Source organism: Gymnogyps californianus, chromosome 1, assembly GCF_018139145.2.
Source record: "Gymnogyps californianus isolate 813 chromosome 1, ASM1813914v2, whole genome shotgun sequence".
Lineage (NCBI taxonomy): Eukaryota > Metazoa > Chordata > Aves > Accipitriformes > Cathartidae > Gymnogyps > Gymnogyps californianus.
Window position 1 is genome coordinate 207,640,185 of NC_059471.1, and position 19,499 is coordinate 207,659,683.

Consider the following 19,499-nt stretch of genomic DNA (forward strand, 5'->3'; position numbering starts at 1 on the left):
GTGCAGAGCACTGGTGAAAGAGTCCTGAGACCACACCCACCAGATCTCTTACAAGGTGGAAACAAGATCAAGCTAAAAATCAGTAAGGCTGAACTCCCATCCTTATCCTAGCAATCCCTCTAAAATATAAATTAAGATCTGCAACTCCAAGGGCTTGTTCCAATGAGAAAGACATTATGAATTAAGTTAGAAGATGAATTTAAATTCAATAAGAAATCCTTACTATGCAGGCAGGTACTTAAATTTTATATTAAAAGTACCCTTTTTTTTGTTCCAGTTCAGCTTTTATGGTTCTGAACTGAGATAAAAAGTACTGTTTAAGGAAGATCACACAAAATATCATCTTATAAAAGACTACTATTTATGATTTATTAATTAAATGTCACTTCTTATTCCTGTACGAAACTTCATTATGAACAGAAGGATTTGGTAATTGTCTAACAGCATTTTGCTACTTTTGAACTTTGCTGTAATTTTTTTTTGCATTCTGGGTGACTCAAATTAACCATGTAATTCAGACAGCTACTTGAGGATTTCCTGTTAGTAGTATTTCCACCTTCACATGTTCACTCTGAAGTCCCCAGCCAAAGGGCAATAATGCAAAGGTTTCCTTTTTTCCATAAAACCTCCCTATTTTGATATTTCAAAATACATAACTTTATTAATAAGGGCCAGCTCATGCATTCATAGATGCTTAAGTAAAGAGATGAAACACTATCCAGAGATTCATGTGTAAAGCCACAGATAGTCTTCTCAGTTCTGGTTCTCACAGTAATGCCAGCATGAGGGAATCAGCAGGGGCTTTGAGTCATTCTACAGCTGAAGTAACCAGTTAGCGTACTATTTCTGTCTTTAATCCCAATGACCCAGAAGAAAATCCTGCACAAATTTTAGGTCAATGGTGAAACTCCCACTGACTTAAAAGAAGGTAGGGATTTTGCTGGAGTATTCATGTTCTTTCATGGTAATACTATCTATGCATTTTTGGAGAAAGACATAGTTGCAAAAGAAGCAGAGTCCTGAATTGCTTCATCAGCAAAATGCCTACTTTTGCTTGTATTGTTGCAATGTCTTTCCTAGTGTGTCAGTCAACAAAAGGAAAATGTACCCTGATTTGTAACAAAATATTTTTAAAAGTAGATTTTAAAAGATAAGAGGTGCCTAACCCAGTAAAGAAAATGTTCTAGACACAGCAAAGTCCTCATGAAACATGATCCACGCAATTCTGCGAATGTCAGTAAGAAACTTGAGTGACGTTATGGGGAGAAGCTGCTCACGCTCAGTTACACTGCCTCCAGGCATGCCTACCTCAAGCAATACAATCTACAGTTCTGGGCAGTATGATAGTGGCAGTTCTTTTCTTTCCATGTGTTTCCTTCAATGTACTATCTCACAGTACATGAAACATGGGAAAAAAAAAACCCCACAACACTGATTTCTAGTGGTTTGGGTTTTTTTCAGTAAAAACATATGAGAAAGTGAAGAAATAAATTAGACCCAAGCTCAGGAATCACAGTACTGAAGAACTCATTGTGACCTAAAACCTACACACCTACAGTTCATTTGTCCTTGAGCACAGAGATATCTTTCCGGGTTGTTCCAATATCTACAGCTAGACTTTAAATCCAAACAATTTTTATTTTAAATTCATTAAAAAAAAAAATCTTGACCTCTGCAGGTTCAGAGCTCTCGAACCTCACTTTCAAAACTATCATAGAAATGATGAAAAGGATCTGAGAGGGATTTTTTTTGAGGAAATGTAGATTAAGCCATTGCATACACAATGAATGTTGGACCTCTACTATACCTCTGTGTGAAGCAAGGTGGAAGGTAACACTTTATCAGCCACTAAACATCAGTCTCTTTTCACTGTCTCCTTTCTATAAATATCTTTATCTTACATAAATATTAAGCTTAAACTGAGTGGCACTTTTATTTGTTTACATACTATGATTCAACAAATAACTCTTTAATCAGAACTTCACATTCAAATGGGCAGTTGAAATCTCTGCTTCTACAGAATGAATAATCTAATATTGGTGATTCTTTGCCTTCCCAAAAGTTGTTGGCACACTGCAACTCTTCATTTTATGCCCAGATTCTCAATTCTGCTGTTTCATTACTTGCTCTTTCCCATCAAACCCAGACCCTTATTGAATTCTCTCAGGGCTTTTCGGGCTCCAGTCACCCCTGCCTATTGCCTATGAGTACTGACAGCAAAGGCTAAATCCATGGTAAAATCAACTGGATTGGCTGGAAATGAGGTAGGCAACAACCAAACACTGTCCTTACCATAATAATTCCATATAACTCTACAGCTCTCGAATGACTGTCATATGTAGCTTCATTTCTGAGCCTCAGCACCTCTCTCATAGTCCTATAACTCATCCACAGAAGTGCAGCTATCCTTTTTTCTTTTTTTTTAAAACAGTATTAGCTCCCCACTCCTGTCTTCCCTGTAGTCCATGTCCTCATTCATGCCAAAGTAACAGTCATTTTCTTTTTTCATATTTGCTGTCATTGCTTCCATTTCTTCATTTCATCCTACACTTCTTTATTGCTGTTATAGTTGTCCTTTTATCCTCTCTTCTAACTAAAAATTGTCTCAAGCCAAAACCACAGACACATATGTGAGCAACTTCAAACCAATCCTGGGGTCCCTGAAGTCTTAATCCAGATCCAATTTTTGCAGCTTGAGCCATCTCTAATCCCTAATTGCTCCTGTCATCTCTTTCTCACAGCCCTGGCTGCAATCCACAAAGTTTTATGCTGCCTTCTGTGCTTGGAAATAAAATTACAATGCCCTCCTGTCTCTTCAGTCTTAAAAACATATTTATTTTCTGAATGCTTCCTTCCACTGACTTTTTTGCCGAAAATTTTGTATATGAGCTGTTGTCAGCATTTTGGCTATAGAGCATACTAGCACTCATGACATGTAGCAAAAGCCACAAGCAGCATGCTGCCTTGTGGTCACTCCCCCAAAGAGAGGACACCTATGTTTTTGTATACGGTCCAAGGACTTGGATTTGCAAAGCATTTTTTCTAATGAGTATTTCTTGTAAAATATATAAACAATCCTCGGCATAGGAATTAAAAACCTGTGTGAGAATCCAAACCACAAAGCTACAAAGACATATAACTCATGATGTTCTCTTTTTAGTGTACTGAGATTGCACACAGCCACAGCTTCAGAAAATGGAGCAGCCACTGAAACCCAGAATGGCCTAGTGTTTTGGGCTCCCTGCTAGGAGGTGGGAAAACAGTTTTTCTATGTGCCTCAAGAAAGACAGAAAACTGAAAACAGGGCTTCGATATTTTGTGCTGGTATTCTGGTCACCGAGCTGGTGATACAACAGTAACACCAGCAATAAATTCCCTCTCCGGGTTATAAAGGAAAGCACTGAGCAGCTTCGCACCTTATGTAGAGGGCAATGCCATATGCCTGTGCTAAACATCCCTTGAAAATATCTGCTGGATTAAGCACTTTCAAGATTATTACTTTTGTATTCTTCCTCATATAGATTACTTCAGTAATTTCCAAAGGTCTACAGTTTTCTGCAATGAAAAGACAGTTTGTGAAATTTCCACTGATCTTAATATACTTTCTAACTGAAGATGAAAGAAAGAATTTCTAGTTAATTCAGTCAACTTCGGCCTAGAAATGAGACAAAAGGCCTCCATCACAACATTAAAATCTTGATATTGTGGGGTTTTTTTAAATTTAATTTTGATGATTACCTTTTCTTCAGGACTCTGAATGTGACTTGGGTAAACAAAGGTGACATTACAGTAGTTTGCAGGAGATGTCCCACCCAACTGTTTTATAAAGCTGAGGCCAGACTGTAGATACTGAAAGTTACATGGACTGTAAGCTTACGTGACCAACAAAGCCAGATGTGAATCCTCAGAACACTGACACATCAGCTCAGGAAATGCCAAAGGATAAAGGTTTATAAAAGTTGCATTTGTGAAACAGTCAGCTGTAACTTAGGAATATTTTTTTTTCATAATAAAAACGCTTCTAGCGGGGAAAAGAACAGATCTAGTATGCTACATATGATTCATACATTATATAATAATTAGAGAAATGTAGGAAGCACAGTTTAGTTTAAAAAAAAAAAAAACTCAAACCAAAAAAACCAAAAAATACAAACCAAAAATCCAAAACAACAACTCCTAACTTAATGAATTAACTAAAAAATTGGAAAGACAATTGAGTTATAGAGCTAAGCAAGACTGTGTTCACAATGGGGAAAGACTGAACTTTCCCCATTATCAAAGATTATCAATAACTCTAGATACGATTACATGAATTAGTACTGTAGTTCACAGGCAAGACTTTCAACATGGGTGTGACTTAATGGGTGCCTGACACAAAAACAGGAGTAGTCCTGTTAAGTTTCTTCTGTCTCTGGAGAACCTGATTACAGACATTGTCCAAAGTAACAAATTAACCTCACTTTTTTACAGTGGAAAAATTTTGCTAATTTTAAGTATCTTATACTGGATTTACAATGACATATGATAGTGCAGAATAATAAGCAATTACTCCACATCAGGTAGTACATTAAGAGTGTTCTTACTCAGCCTTTGGATTTCAAACAGTTGACTAATTGATAAGAAGTGAGTGACACTCCAAGACATTACACTGGCCTAAACCAAGAACAAGCAAGGAGAGAAAATTCTGAACTATTGGTAGTGGAAGCAGAAAACACGGCATAATTTGGTTTGGTAAGAATTCCAAGTGAAGATGGAGAATTCCATGCTTCCCCCTTTAGGTAGCAACTGCTCACACATAAAGTTCATGCCAGAGCCATTCCCTCTTCTCTCCACCCCCCACCCCCCCCACCCCATTTATACGCTAACATTATAGGAAAAATACAGGATTACATTATGAAAACAGACTTTTTGTAAGATCCATTACTGTCTCTATTTTATCTGGATTTTAAACACTCCAGTAATGGTTTATTTTTGTTTATATAACAACAACAACAGAATACAGAGAATCCTGAAAATTAAACAGTCATTAAAAATCACTTCTTTTATACTTATTATTATTTTTCTTTTTTTTTCCCCCTTTTTTGAATTCTCACTAAATCTAGTTCCAGGTGAGCTTTATTGTTCTTTTTAATAGAATCTATTCTCTTCTTCTATCCTCCTCCCAAGAGAGCGAAATGAATTTTACAGTGACATAAGCCTACTGAAGTGACACTTAGAGCTAGATGAAAAGCAGAGTGTCTGATTTTGAGGATTTTTTTTTTTTTTTAACGCTTAATTTTAGGCAAAATTAAAGCAGGACAACAAAGGAAATTGTAGTTTCCAAAACTGCAGATCTAAGAGAAACTGACTTTCTCATGAGTTAACATGACATTAAGTTTCGCTGACCAGTTTTAGAAGCTTCCCTTTGCCTCTACTTCATGGAGAATACAAAAATACTGTTTTCCCTTTTCTGCCTGTATTCCTGGGGGCTCTGCCACAGGGCTGGGGCACATGAAGCTGACAGGCTTCTGCAGTATGGATTCAGTTAAAGTCATGCCTTGTTTTCAGAAATTGCCTTTATTTCCAAGATGTTATAAACAAAGTATTTTGAGTAAAGAGAATAAAAAAAACTGCCTAGGTATTACAAGACTGCCTTTAATATCATGCTTGTACATTGATTATTTCACATATTGTCAGTTCACTAAGGACAAAAAATTGGACCCCAAATCTGGCAAGGAGAAGTATGGGAGATAAGAGAGGAGACTATCTCCTGTAGATCCCACAAGCTGTGAATGAGGCAAGGAATTTCAGGGATGCAAATCTCAGTTTCCTGATTAAAGCATGTCCAAAAAAACTTAATTCTACCGTCTGCCTCAGCCCCAGCATTACCATGAAAGTCTAGCAAAATTACTTCACCCAAGTTTTCAAGGGAGGTCCAATAGTTTTACCTTCCTCATTGTCCCTGCTGTACTGCTCATTTAAGACATCTAATTGTCAGTAGAACAGAGCTGTCAGAGCTACCACCAAAGTTAGGAGGATCTGGGCTTTGAAGATAGAACATGCCATAGAATGCTCTAAAAATTCTGAACTAAAGCATCTCAAAGTGGGCATCCAATATTTGTATACCTTAATGTTACTTTAATTCAATTCCCTGTCTGTAAAGTGAGGATAACAAAAGCCACCTCTTGCAGTTGATGGATGAAAAGAAATTAATTGCCTGTGGAGTGCTTTGATACTGGAGTGCTGAATATCACAGAGAAACCTATGAGGAAATTAATAATTCTGTCTTCAGCACAAGGCTGAATAGTGTGCAGGAACCGAGGCCTAGAACTGCACAATGTGCAGGAGGAAAACAAAGCAATGACAGAGAGCGCACTGAATAAGGAAGGTGTGCATGCACCTACTCCCACATTGTAATGCAGATGCCCAGCATGGCCAAACTAATACTGTACATGAGAACTTCATGATGATGTTGCCTCACTTTTTTAGTTCTTGATTTTCCTACATTTTAATACAATTTCCTGTACGTAAGATATACATATATTCCAGTGCTAAGTAACATGCAACTCTTTTATTTCCTGTCCAGATTAAATATAATGTCTTTATAGGAGATCCTCTTTGAAAACTGTGTTTTAAAAGTCAGTGAAGTACAATGACTGAGGTAGCTGTGGTCTTACATTGCTTGAACTATCTGTGTCCAGATTTTGGAAAGGAAAAGGAAGTAATAAATTTCGCTTGAACTCACCACACATTTTAATTGCACAGAACTCCCAGGGGGTGTTAGGGTCAAGAGTGTAGCACCATGGTCTCAGTTTGCCATCAGGATTGCGGCAGTAATTATCATCAAAGCCCTTGTCAGGATATCTGCAAACCACAACGAGAAACGTGTCAGGGAAGTCTTCCTGGCAACACTGCACTAGCTTGTACAAGGTACTTAAACGACAGTCTTCAGCAGAGGCAAACAAGAACCAGTTCCTATTAACCTTGGGTCTGATCCTGTGAGATGGATGCAAATACTCTTTTAACACTATTAGAAAGTTAATAACATAAAATCTCTTTCCAAATGAGCAGCAGAATTAGACCTCCACTGAGGGGATTCCCTGCTGTGCTAATGCACAGGATACCGGATAGGGTAACTCTGCTAATTGCTAAACTCTTACTCTTGTGTCTGTCAACTGATGACCAGACTCTAAAGCCACTCACTTTTTGAAACAGCCCAATTAAGTGTGGATTATATAAACACTGCCCGGCTTGCTGGACTCATTAAGAAAACAGGTTCTTCAGTGCAACAGCCCTGGGTTCAAACTGGAAGCTATTTTGAATAGCTATGTTACTAATGATAGTTCCATTTTTGTAATAGAGCTCATTCTAGGTCATGCCCTCATTTCAAGCATTGGGGGGAAAAAGGAGAAAAATAAGGAATTAACTTTCGTCTCAGTTTATCTCATTAAGATTTGAAACTATTGTGCCATTTAATTGTTTCCACGTTCCTACTGCCATCATCGAACAATCAGGCAGATATTCAAGATAAGGAGGTTCTTTTTGTATAAATGTGCTATATTAACATCTATAAACTTAAAGAGAAGGAGATAAATGTATACTTTTTTTTCTCCAGTGAATACAAATTGTCTTGGTTTTCCAGTTTTGTTGAAACATGTTTGTAAAAGAAACAAAAAGTAGATTTGCCCCTGAGGGAAACATGAAAAGTATGTAAGAGAACAATAAAGTTAACTACCTGGGAACCTGAATCCATTTACAACTGCAAGCAGATGTGTTTCACACAAGCAGAGGAAAATATGAATTACAAGAGTGTGTTTTTGCTAGCATGCCTATTCTGTCAAACAAACACCCTAATTTTGACTCATGCATTTGCAATTTGATCTCCCGTTCCTTGGGAAAAATCAGGTTCCTTCATCTCTACAAGGGACAGGGATAGGATTTAAGTAGAATTAAAAAAACCCAACCAACCGAACAAAAAAACCTCAACACCAAATCCACCAAGGAGAAACCTCACAAAACTGAGAATTCAAGGGCAGCCAGGAATGTGGTAGTTTCAGATCTAGCAGTAGTACTCTGTTTTCTGCTAGGCAGAAGACAAAATGTAAAGGAACAAATTGTGTCCAAGGATTTCACAAGAAAACTGTTAATGGGCTAATAATATAGCAGAAAATGAGATGGCTTTGGCCACCCAGCAGGTGCAGTGATGAGCTTTGATGTAGGCAGCACATGCTCCATGTCATGTAGCAATGGAGAGTCCATGGCACTACCCAGGAACCAAGGTGAGTCCAGGAATGGCAAGATATCTGCAGTCATAGCTCTCAAAACCCATTCAAAACAACTGGGGATGTAAAGAATCCACTTTCTAGAAGGCAAATGTCTTTCACAGCACTGAATGCTCTGTCCTTCCTAATATTATATGATATGTTCCCACAGGATGTCAAAAATCTGTTATTTACTAACTAAAACTTAAGTGGAGGTGTAACAGTTCTTCCAGGATCAAGCTTTGAGTGTCTTTGTGGGACGGAGTAGTGTCCATGAACTGTATCTTTCCATCTACTATATCTATGTGCCCTCTTCTAGAGCAACAACAGTCTTCCCAGTCACTGGTTCTTCCCACAATATTCAGGCATGCTTCTGCCTTCCTTCATATCCAGCAAGCAACAGTTCCTCAGTTCCTATAGAAAAGGCCAACTAACACCTTTAAGACACAAATATTAGGGATAAGATAAACAGGGCTTTAAACTGTTCCACATAATTCAACAGTGAGACTGTGGAGGGTTCCCTGAGAGCTCATCTCTTTGCTCTGCACACTGCTCCTTCCCCAGTACACTTGGGCACAGACCTCTTGCTTAAAGGCAACAAAGAGCATGAAGTTTCCAAGATCTTTCAGAACCCTACATATTTCTTTTTTTTTTTCCCCTTGAAACTGCAGTAGCTGTACTTCACTGCTGAAACTGAAATGAAGCATTAAGATACACATTTGGTGTCAAAATCAAGACTTTTTCTCAGTGTCGGGGGGGGGGGGGAAGAGTGTGAAATCAAGAGATAACATTTATTCTCTTTAAAGAGACAGATGCTGATCTCTAGCTCTGCTGGAACTAAATGGAAACTTAGTGTCTAAAGCTCTTCACCAATATTTCTTTTCCCCTTCTTTTTGTTTTAAAAGACATGCAGGGCTGGAAACTTGATTTTGTGTAAAGTAAATTTTCATACAAGAGATATAAACCAGAGTATTTTAATAAAAGGATACCTGCAGTTATTCAACTCTTATACTACACTTCAACCCTACTTTCCTCCATGCAATAAGTACCTATTTTCACAGCATATTTGATTTTGAGCAGAAAATATGAGCAGAAGAGGAGAAAATTGTTGCTTCTCTATGCTGCTCTATGCCTATCTAAGTCATAATTCTCAACGGTCTTCTTTCCATACTGAGGCACAATCCTGCCCATGAGGAATACAGGAGAGAACTGGAGCTTCAGAATACAATTCTGCATCCACTAATAGCTAAAACCAGGTCATGCAGGAGCTGTTTGGGAAGATTCCTACTGTGAGCTTCAATCACATCTAAGTAAACAGGTATTATCAATTCTCTTCAGTAACTGACCTCTGAAGGGAATAAATGTGGAACAATTCATTGAGGTGACAAAAAGGAAAAGTGAGATGTATTCACCCTGAGCTGAAAGCATTGTCTAACAGCAGGTAGACTGGAGCATTTGAAAAGATTACTAGTTTTACCTCTCTTTCTTTATCATTGCAACTGATGAATCCATAAATGAAAATAAGTTTAAATCTGTCCAGCTAGTCCTTCCTGGTTTCCAGATTATTCACATTACCCCTAGATGATATAGTATCTGTATCTCTCTAGAGATTGTTGTGTTTTAATGGATCATTGTTCCAGATCTCCTCTCTTATTTTCAACTTAAATGACTATTAAAAAAGCCCGAACAAACCAAAGCCCACAACATTTTTAAAAGCTAGTATGATCAAGTATAATTGTCACTATCTTTAGTAACCATTCCATGAAGTTAATTAACTAACAGTGTATTAGAAATGTGCCGGACCCCAGTTACTCTTCTGAAAGCACATACAAATCAGTACAATCTGGATGGGTCACTTTTTGATAAGAAAGCATTTTTATTACAGCCTGAAAACTCTCAAGAAGACATTTTCTGAAGGAAATCTTTCAAGGAGGAAGGCGATCGTTCGTGGGACTGCAGTTAGTCTGAAAAGTCATTTTGCAAACAATCCAAAATTAACGGAAAAAAAAAATTTCCTCCTCACAGTAAAATTATTGTTTGTACCCAGAAGTTCTATAAAAGTTTCACTCCCAAGGAACAAAATTATTTCTGTGACTTATTCTAGAACGCACAGCAAGTGCATGGCAAAACTCAGATTATCTTCAGTCCCAGTCTGCTAATACAAAATATTTATTGTAGCAGAACTATTGGATAGCCTGCTATTATTCATGAAGCAGATCATCTGAGCCAAGAGGAAAAAGAGGTTATATCACATAAACTCCCAAACTGCAGATCCTTAATGTTTTGATGAATAATCAGGCTTTCTAAAATCTACCAGTACCTGTATTTCTGTGCATAAAAATGATGCTTTATTTAGTGGAACACTTCAACATATATAAAGATACTTTCAGTGGAAGGTCTCAATCATTCTGAGTTTGTTGATTCTTGCAGTCTTCCTCTGGCAGTTTAAGTTTTTCAATCCACTTTATAAATGAAGTTAATCCAAAATCCAGAGTAAAACTAAAATGAAACTTTAGTCCAGTTTATGAGAAACACAAAGGCCCTCCTGTGTGGCCTAACACCCCCCCCCACCCCCCCCAAATCCTTCCAAAAGCGTGTATTATAGATGACCCTTTGCGGTCGGGTGAATTTTAACCTCTAGGACAAACCCTAACGGGGATGCAATTTGTCTTGCTATTTCTGACTCATCTTTTGGCATTATGTATCTATGCCTAAATTAAAAAAAGAAAAAAGTCTAAAATATAAATCCATGTGCATAAAATGCTAAACTGAATTATTAACTCCTTTTCCAGGCTGAAAAAAACCATGTAGTGGGCAAACACTTTTGTCAAACAAATTGGATACTTAAACCTGATTACAACAGAAGACCATCTAGAGCTTTAAAGCTGTTCAATATTTCAAAAAAGGAGCATACTTTGACTTGACAATGTTGCAAGTTTATATTCACTAATTGTGTTAAGAACTCTCACAAAAATTTATGACTTTTAATCATTATTTACTTTAAGATTACTTTAAGGTATTTTAAGCTGACTGAAGCTGCATCACAACACGTACAGAAGCATTCAGAGGTTAATTTTTTACTGTCAATGAAGCTAGGGAGGAAATTTTCACACTGCACAAAATAGCTTCTAGTCCCCATCCTGTATCTCCATTGTGACTGTAGCCAGCCTGCACACACCATGGGCCAGCAACCCAAGCAACCAAAACTGGTAAACTCCATAAATTTCAGTTCAGCTAATGTTGATTTTGCCCAACTGGTTCCAGAACGTGTGTAATTTTCAGATTATAACCGCATGGATTTGCTTGGGGGGGAGGAGAGGTTACCTCTCTGGATGAAATTTGTGCTTGTGTGGTCTCTGAAGATCCCAGCGCTGACACTCCTTGCCCGACTCGGTGTGATCCATCGGCCCTCTGTAACTCTCTCCATTGCAGGTCATGCATTCAACTAGGAAAAAAAATATGTGTTAGTCATTTATTATGCTGATGACTTGTAGCACAAAAAAAAAAAAAAAAAAAATTAAATCTTATCCCTGCTGTTATAAATTGAAACCAACCTAGAGAGGTATAAAAAAGTGATATCTTTTAGTTAGGTTGGTATGGGAAATGCCCTTTGGAATAGAATTGCATCTCTTTCTTGGATCTAATCCAGACGCTTGAATTTGGTATCACTTTATAGGACACTTATCATTTCAAGACAGGTAGGTATAAGCTGCTAGAGGCATTCATGCTCCTAGCAGATTTTTAACCTTACTGATAGTTGGTAACAGAGAGACACACATCTAAGGAAGGAGTATTTTTTAGAGGTGATATTTTCTAATTAAGTAACATTCATTATTCTAAATCACTCTAAGTCATAGTATAATAACAACACAAGTTTAAGTCCAGAATAATGGTTGAATCACAATTCCATGCAGTACAGTCTGTCTCTTTAAATTCCCAGCACTTTCAGTTACATTTGATACTGTTTCTTTTCGATATTAATTCTTTTTGGCAGCTTAAACTATGATACGTTTTCAGCCCTGGTTTGGGAAAGTGGGGGGTGGAGGGAGAGTGGACAAAAGCTACCAAAGGGATTTGAAATCACTGTTGAACAAAATATGCTTCATAATTTAGAATGAGAAGTCTTAAAATATAAAGTAAATTCACCGTAATTAACTATAGACACATTTCTCAAGTGCCCCTTAATTAGAGTAATTGTAACGAAGGATCACTTAGTAAATACTAATTTATGCAATTACAGATCTCACTCTTCAGTCAAAACATCCGCTACCAAAGCCTTCATCCTGCAGTGAGCTCCAGGTCTTATCCCATTTGAAGCTCACTTAAATTGATATTTAAATGTTAGCTTTTAATAGATTTTCAAGCTCCTTGCAAATCACTCCCTCCCTCCTTCCCTCTCCCTTTCCTTCCCCCACCACTGCATAGCTATTGCACATGACACATTAGCAGGAAAATTAAAGGCATCCTATCTTGAGAATTTAAATGGGTTGATTGACTGGAACTGAATTGGCTGATTAGCAAGATAGAAGAGCTTAGTTTGGAGGTTAACAGAACTTAAAAGTCAACAAATGCAATGGTGCACATGAAGTGTCTTTCAAATTCTATGTCTTGAAAGTCAAATGGGATTGGATTTATAAAAAGTTTTACTTATTTACAGTATTCATTTCAAAAACAATACGCATGCTTAGATTGAGCTTTTGTCCTGAAATTCAGTATCTGTATTTTCATCAAAAAGAAGAAGAAAGGTTGATTTTACCATGGAATGGCACTAGATGATTTTATCACATAGTAATACTGAAATTGTTAATGGATTGACTATGGACTAGACAAGTGAAAAAAGGATCACGTTTGTGCGACCAGCACAACTTCATTGTTCCAGCTCCTCCATGACCTGAAAAAAAGCTGCGGAGCCTGAAAGCTTGTTCAAGTCTTCCAGAGTACTGGAAGATGACAACATCTCCTCTTTTTCTAATAACTGCTTTTCTTGCTACATAAGTTATTCCTGCTGAGAAATCACCTATTCTTTCTCCAAAGTCCATGAGCAAGTGTCACCGAAACTATTGGAAGTTCTGCGTACCTGCTGCCAACAGAGAAAAGGCAACTTTCCGTGTGAGCCGTGCCGGGTTACCTTGTGAACAGAGGGGGATGTTGCAGACTTCATGGCGTGTCTCTGGACTGGTGGTGAAACACCACGGCCCTCCCTCTTCCCCTCGGGGGTTTCGACAGTAGTTTTCCCGCAGGTCTTTACCCCGATAGCTCGAAGGCAAAAAGCTAGTTTTAAAATGACAATCATTACAGTATAAGAGCATGCAAACTTTGGTGTTAATCATATTATTTTTTACAAACAGTTCGAAACAATCACATTTCTGCTTCCTTCTCCCTCCACCCTGCCTAAACAAATGCACACACCCAAATATCTGTCCATACAGAAATACACATCTTCAGTAAGGATTACCCAATCAATGGCCTAAATCTGGGACAATTTGTCTAATCCGTAGCTTGCTCTAGCGAGTTTTACTCCCGTCCCTCAGGCGTCTGGAGCCAACTATCTGCTGCAAAGCCAGAGGCAGCAGCACACTCCCTGCCAGCCCTCACTGTGCTCTCCTTCACGAGCTCGTAACTCCTCACGCAACGTGGAAGGCCCTTGGACAAGGGGGAAAAATCTATTGGGTGCATAGGGGAAAAATTCATTGGGTCCATAGCCATGTCAGACCCACCTTTCCTATGCATGTTGTGCACATATAGCAGGCCCAGCTAGGCTTAGTGTGCACCTACTACATAAAGGCCACAAGCAGGGAAACCTCTTCCCATCCCCGGTCAGGCAGCAGCTAGAACTGAGCATCAGGAGCGTGTGAGCGTGACCGAGCGGTGTGACACACCACGCCGAGAGGCTTTCACTGCCCGAAACCACGGACTGCTTTGCATTTCAGCATCAGAAATTTCCCCAGATCCCGCTTTAGCTGTCTTGCTTCATGTTCTGCCACAAACCCCACTGTTGTTACCTTAGGGTCTGCTACTTATAGACCCACTTATCATTGCTGTCGTACAAATTAGGTCATTTAACACCAAACTAGCTGACTTAAACTGTGCTCTCATTATATTTTCTGCTTTTTCTGTAAGGGGTTATTAAATAACAATACTCCTTAAGATTTTTCCTTTAGATTAGGGGTTCTCAGCCCAATGCTAAGCAGTTTGTTTTTCTTTAGTGATTTTATAGAAATGTGAGCTAATATTATATTTTTTGCCTAACACACATTTTCAGTATGAGACTTTGTGGCTTATGCTCAGTCCATCAAATATAAACTTTCCAGGGTCAAGGCTTTGGGTTCTTAGCTGTCTGTAAAATTATGTGCTTACCTCTAGAGAAACCCCCGCATACACACTGACATATAGAGATATATGTAGCAGTATATACATATATATTTATACATACAAGTAATACTAGTTATTTTTCCCCACAAACTAGGGAATAGCTAGCCCCGTAGTTAGGAACCCAACCCCAGAGCTGGTGCTGTTCAATGCCACTGCAAGAGCTCATGATCACACTCAGGCTGCACATTGCAGACAAACCCAGTGGCACTTCACTGCCAGTTTCATTGCAGTGATGCTTAAGCAGCAGTTAAATCTCTGTAGTTAAAAAACACATTAAATGCAGAGTTATGCTCAATTCCATGAAGATTTTTATTGTTGTTGTCCATTGAAAAGTTGGGCAAAATACATAGGGGATGACATAAACCTTGTAATTCAACTTAATAAATTGATTTAATTTTTGAGCTTTCTAAGATTTGTTCCAGTTTTTTTCCTCAGTATATTTAGATTTTGGAGGATATATTACAAGTAAAGTGCACCTTTTATTCTGAAAATGCCTGATACTTTATTTTGGGTGTTTGTTTGGGGCTTTTTTCTGTTGTTTTTTTGTTTTGTTTTGTTTTGGTGTGGGTTTTTTTAATCACCAAAGGAATTTAAACATATCTATTTCACCTAACTTCTTTTACAAGACTGTAGACACTTGCAGTTTAGGAAACTAAACTAAGCACTTGGGACAGTCTTTATACACAGACATTGAGTTAATTTATATACAAAAGCAGAAGAGAACTGTATGGTTCCTGCTGTCCTTGGCAAATTCTGTGTTACAAATGAATAAATTAAAAATTAAATAAAGAGAGAGAGAGAGAAGGAGAGAGAAACAAAAAGGAAATTCTGACATGTGACATTTTAATTATGTTTTATTCCCATTAATGAAATCTTTGAACCAACTGAAGTGAAAATATCTCAGTTAATCGCATTGTGGTTCTAGTCAATGCAAAGTGGAAGCATTACTTAAAAGTGCTTTTCTTATTTTTGGTGCTTGAAGAGAATAATTTTTATGTCATTACTGCTGCCTATAAAATTGTTGCTTCTGTTTTTTCTCTGTAGTCTTGTAATATAAATCTTTCAATTTTTTTTAGCTAAAGACAGCCCTGTGCAAACTTGTCTGATGGGACATTGCAACCTGCATATGTGTTAATGTAGTACTAGAATATTTTATTTAATTTTCCTACTGGAAAATCTTTCTGCTCAGAAATTATGGACATTAGAAAATATAGGGAAAAGGTATTTCAAATTATGTCAGATATGCTGTCAGAACAAAAGAAAAAAAGTCTAAATGAAGAGCATTAGAAACTCAAGATAGGTCAGATATACAAATGGCTTCCACAGGTACTGAAGCAACATTCTTGAGGGAGGAAAAGATGAGATGCAGTAAAGACCCACCCAGAAATGGAAGACAGAGCCACTCCTAAAACTGTGTGCTGATTTAGTTCAACTGTATTAGGTAAGGACAAAAAGAAAAAAGCCAAAAACTGAAGCCAGTAAGAGTAATGGTAAAACCAGATCAACCACAGCAAAAGTCATGGAAACCAGCAAAAAGCCTGTGAAGCACTGGTCTACTCTTTGACCATTTCTCTTCGAACTCTTTTTGCATTGGCTTTACCGACTTAGATAAAAAACTCTTAAGAGCAAAAAAAAAGAGTCTTGTAAGCTGTACTGGGATGGACAAAAATAAAGGAACCCTGATTTCAGCTAGGAGTATCCAGGTTCTACTGGAATACAAATAAATAAAAATATAATTTGTTAAATCCAAGCACAAGTTTAAAGTCTGAAGTTATTTCAAGTCTTTCTAGAAAGGTAGTGAAAAATCAGTAAAGTATATTTCTCCCTTGAATATGAAAAAGGGATTTTCCAATGGCACTTTGTGATAATCAGATGTTGAGAAAAACGGACCAAAAATCTAAGCCTTTCATACTAATAAGTTCCAAACACACCACTACTGTCTGTTTCTTCCCATCTCCCTCATGTCTCTGATGATGAAATCATATTTTCTGATGTTGAAAAACAAAATTAACATGCAGCCACCTCATTTATCCAGTGACCTTTTAAAAATTATACTTATTGCACAAGGCAGGAGAAAAGTCATTCTCATAAAATTCATCACAGAAGAGCGGCTGTCCAAATGTATTAGATAAAACTGTGTATGTTGTATATTAAAATGCAATTTAGTGATAATATATACTAACCAGACACGTTTCTTTCTTTAATTATATAAAGTCACATGTATATTATATAGAATAAATGCTCATTCTTGCTTAGGGTGTAATTATTAAGAATTCTTTCACTTCTAAAAGATGCAGATTGTATACTTCAAGGTGTTGAGTCTCAAGAGGTCATTGCTGTGAGAGCTGATGGTATTTCAATTTGTTCACAATTAAGAACAGTTCTGGTCCCATACTGAAAATCAGACACACTACCATCTATATTATAAGCAGCCAAGTCCAGTCAAGTCCAAGCCTGAGGCTCAGCTTTGTAATACATCATAAGAGGAGAGAACCCAAGTATCCTTTGCCTTTTAATGTTGTTCCAAGATATCATCTTGCACACTGGATAGATTTGGTCAGGACAGGACTGAGCAGTGCACAGCCCAGTTCCTCACTAGCAATCTCCAGCTTGGCTCCTCCTAAACAAAGTGCTGATGCTGGGAGTCTGGAGCAAAAAGCAGCAATGTGGATAGGAAGCTTATGGGTCAAAGAACACTTTGGTTTTGGCTCTTAAGGGGTTATTATCTAAATGGCTAAAGCCAATACAAAAAGGTTCAAAGAGAAATGGTCAAAGAGTAGACCAGTACTTCATAGTCCTTTTGCTAGTTTCCAGCAACATTTGTTGTGGTTGAATCTGTTTTTACCATTACTCTTACTGGCTTCAGTTTTGGGCTTTCTTCTCTTTTTCTTTAGCCAATATAGTTGAACTAAGTCTACTCTCAGGGTGTAGATACAGCCTCAGTTCCTCACTACATCAGATTTTAAACTCAAAACTCGAGTCCCATACCTGCTGCATCAGTCTTTAGTTATTGCTCGTATGATGTGAAGGAAAGGATTTCAATAATCTGTTCAGTCCTTTCCATGTATTTGTTGCCTGGTCTAAGTGCTTTATAGAGTTTAACATATTCTACAAATAATAAAGAATTAGTAGTAACTATGCAAAATATAGTAACAATAATTATATACTGATCAAATAGGTGGGCTAATATCCCTAATATCCCTCACTTCCTAATAACATATTTTTTAAAATTACCCATTTCCTGGGAGTCGATTAGAAAACAGTGATAAACTTCCAGACCCCGGGCTGAAGTTATGCAGATGTTTTGTTTCTGCCAGTAGCTAAGAGATCAAAAGGATATAAACAGCTAAAAAAAATGACACAAGAAAGGAAGGGATCCAGACACACAGGCTGGCATTAGGAGAGACCTCTTTGGAGAAAGCCCAAGAAGGTAAGGATTTGCTGGGATCTGCAGAATGGCATCTCTTGGGGAAAGGCAAGAATACACCTAAGAGATTTTGTTGTCTAAGGTCAGTTTTCTCATAAATTCTTTGTCTGCTAATAAGTCAAACCATGCTTTATGGAGGCTGTCTGGGCATTATTCCCATTGTCTCTGCTCCTGAACTCTTACCTGTGCTCATGGGGGATCATTGAATTCCAGGCTTGACACTGGATACCACTTTTGGTAACAGATATCGTTCCTTTGTAGTCTGCTCCTTTTCCGATGATACAATTCCTGACATACTCTATTGAAAGAAAAGAGAAGAAAATTAGGGGTTTGGTTAATGTATTTAAAATCAGAGCTCATCATCAGTTTTCACATAAAAATAATATATTTTTGATAGCCTTTAAATACTTAATTATTCAAAATACTTTTAAATTGTCCACATACGTTCTTATCTCTTTTTTTTCAAAATATTGATCACTAACTTCCCAGAAAGCTACTTTGGAAAATGTTTCCAAAGTGTCTGATTGACCAAAAGTCTATGTCTGAGGACGTAAGTCCCCCACTCATTAATGAGGTAAATAAAAGCAATATTAAATCAATAACAGTAACTCATACAACTGAGCTTTTAAGTGGTAAACTGAAGTAGCAATTCAGACTAGTACATATGATGGTAGGCAAATATGTAGATTGGAAAACTGAGCAAGAGCAAGTATGTAGACAAACTTGCATGACAGCAAAACCAGGATATCTGTAAGTAAAACTCTAGGATGCAGCTTTCAGAATGCACAAAACCATCCCATGCCCAGGATGCTCCTACAGCCAAAAAGTCACTGACTGACCTCAGCTTTTTTCCCCCCCCATAGCTGGAAAAACACAATCAGTAAATAAATCAGTTACCCTTCTTTTCATACAGATCAAACGCATGGTCTTGCTTCTTTCTCACACCATTTGTCAAGCTGTTGAAGGATAACCAATGGCACCGTTTTGTAACTCTGTCATAAGCAAAGGCCCTGCAAAGAAAATCTGGATGAGAAAAAAATATCTGTGCGGTTTATAATAATGCCACATGGCCTGCCAAGGAGCATGCAATGACATCGGATTTATTTTTACTGGGCCAGTCAGAGAAACAGTCCAAATTACTATTTAAACCCACAACTGTGCTGACAAGAACAAAGAAACAAAGAAATTAAATTGATGTGGCCATTACATTAAATACCAGCTTGGTTGTTCACACTAATCTAAGAGTTCCCTTGTCATTAAAGATCTTTATTTTAAAAGTGAGATAAATGTGACTGAGGTAGCATTTATGTCCCCAGTTGTGCTGCTTTCTGGGGGAAAAAAAGGAAGACTCTAAAACATCTTATTTGTTGTGCTTACAACATGTCTCTGAAACAGTTAAGTATCTCATACTGATGGCTTGAGGAAAATTCTAGCACAAGGAGTCTGTTTCTTGCCTAGAA

General features: G+C 37.6%; 1 protein-coding gene across 1 annotated transcript in view; it reads right to left on the reverse strand.

Moving 5' to 3' along the window:
• The window catches only part of HGF (hepatocyte growth factor), a 78,364-nt gene that overhangs the window by 21,026 nt on the left and 37,839 nt on the right, over positions 1 to 19,499 (reverse strand). Inside the window, exons 3-7 of the mRNA XM_050905743.1 lie at positions 18,937 to 19,049; positions 18,223 to 18,337; positions 13,369 to 13,511; positions 11,565 to 11,685; positions 6,725 to 6,843 (exon numbers count right to left, since the gene is read on the reverse strand). Coding sequence (XP_050761700.1) covers positions 6,725 to 6,843; positions 11,565 to 11,685; positions 13,369 to 13,511; positions 18,223 to 18,337; positions 18,937 to 19,049 — 611 coding nt within the window. The remainder of the gene's footprint in view (positions 1 to 6,724; positions 6,844 to 11,564; positions 11,686 to 13,368; positions 13,512 to 18,222; positions 18,338 to 18,936; positions 19,050 to 19,499) is intronic.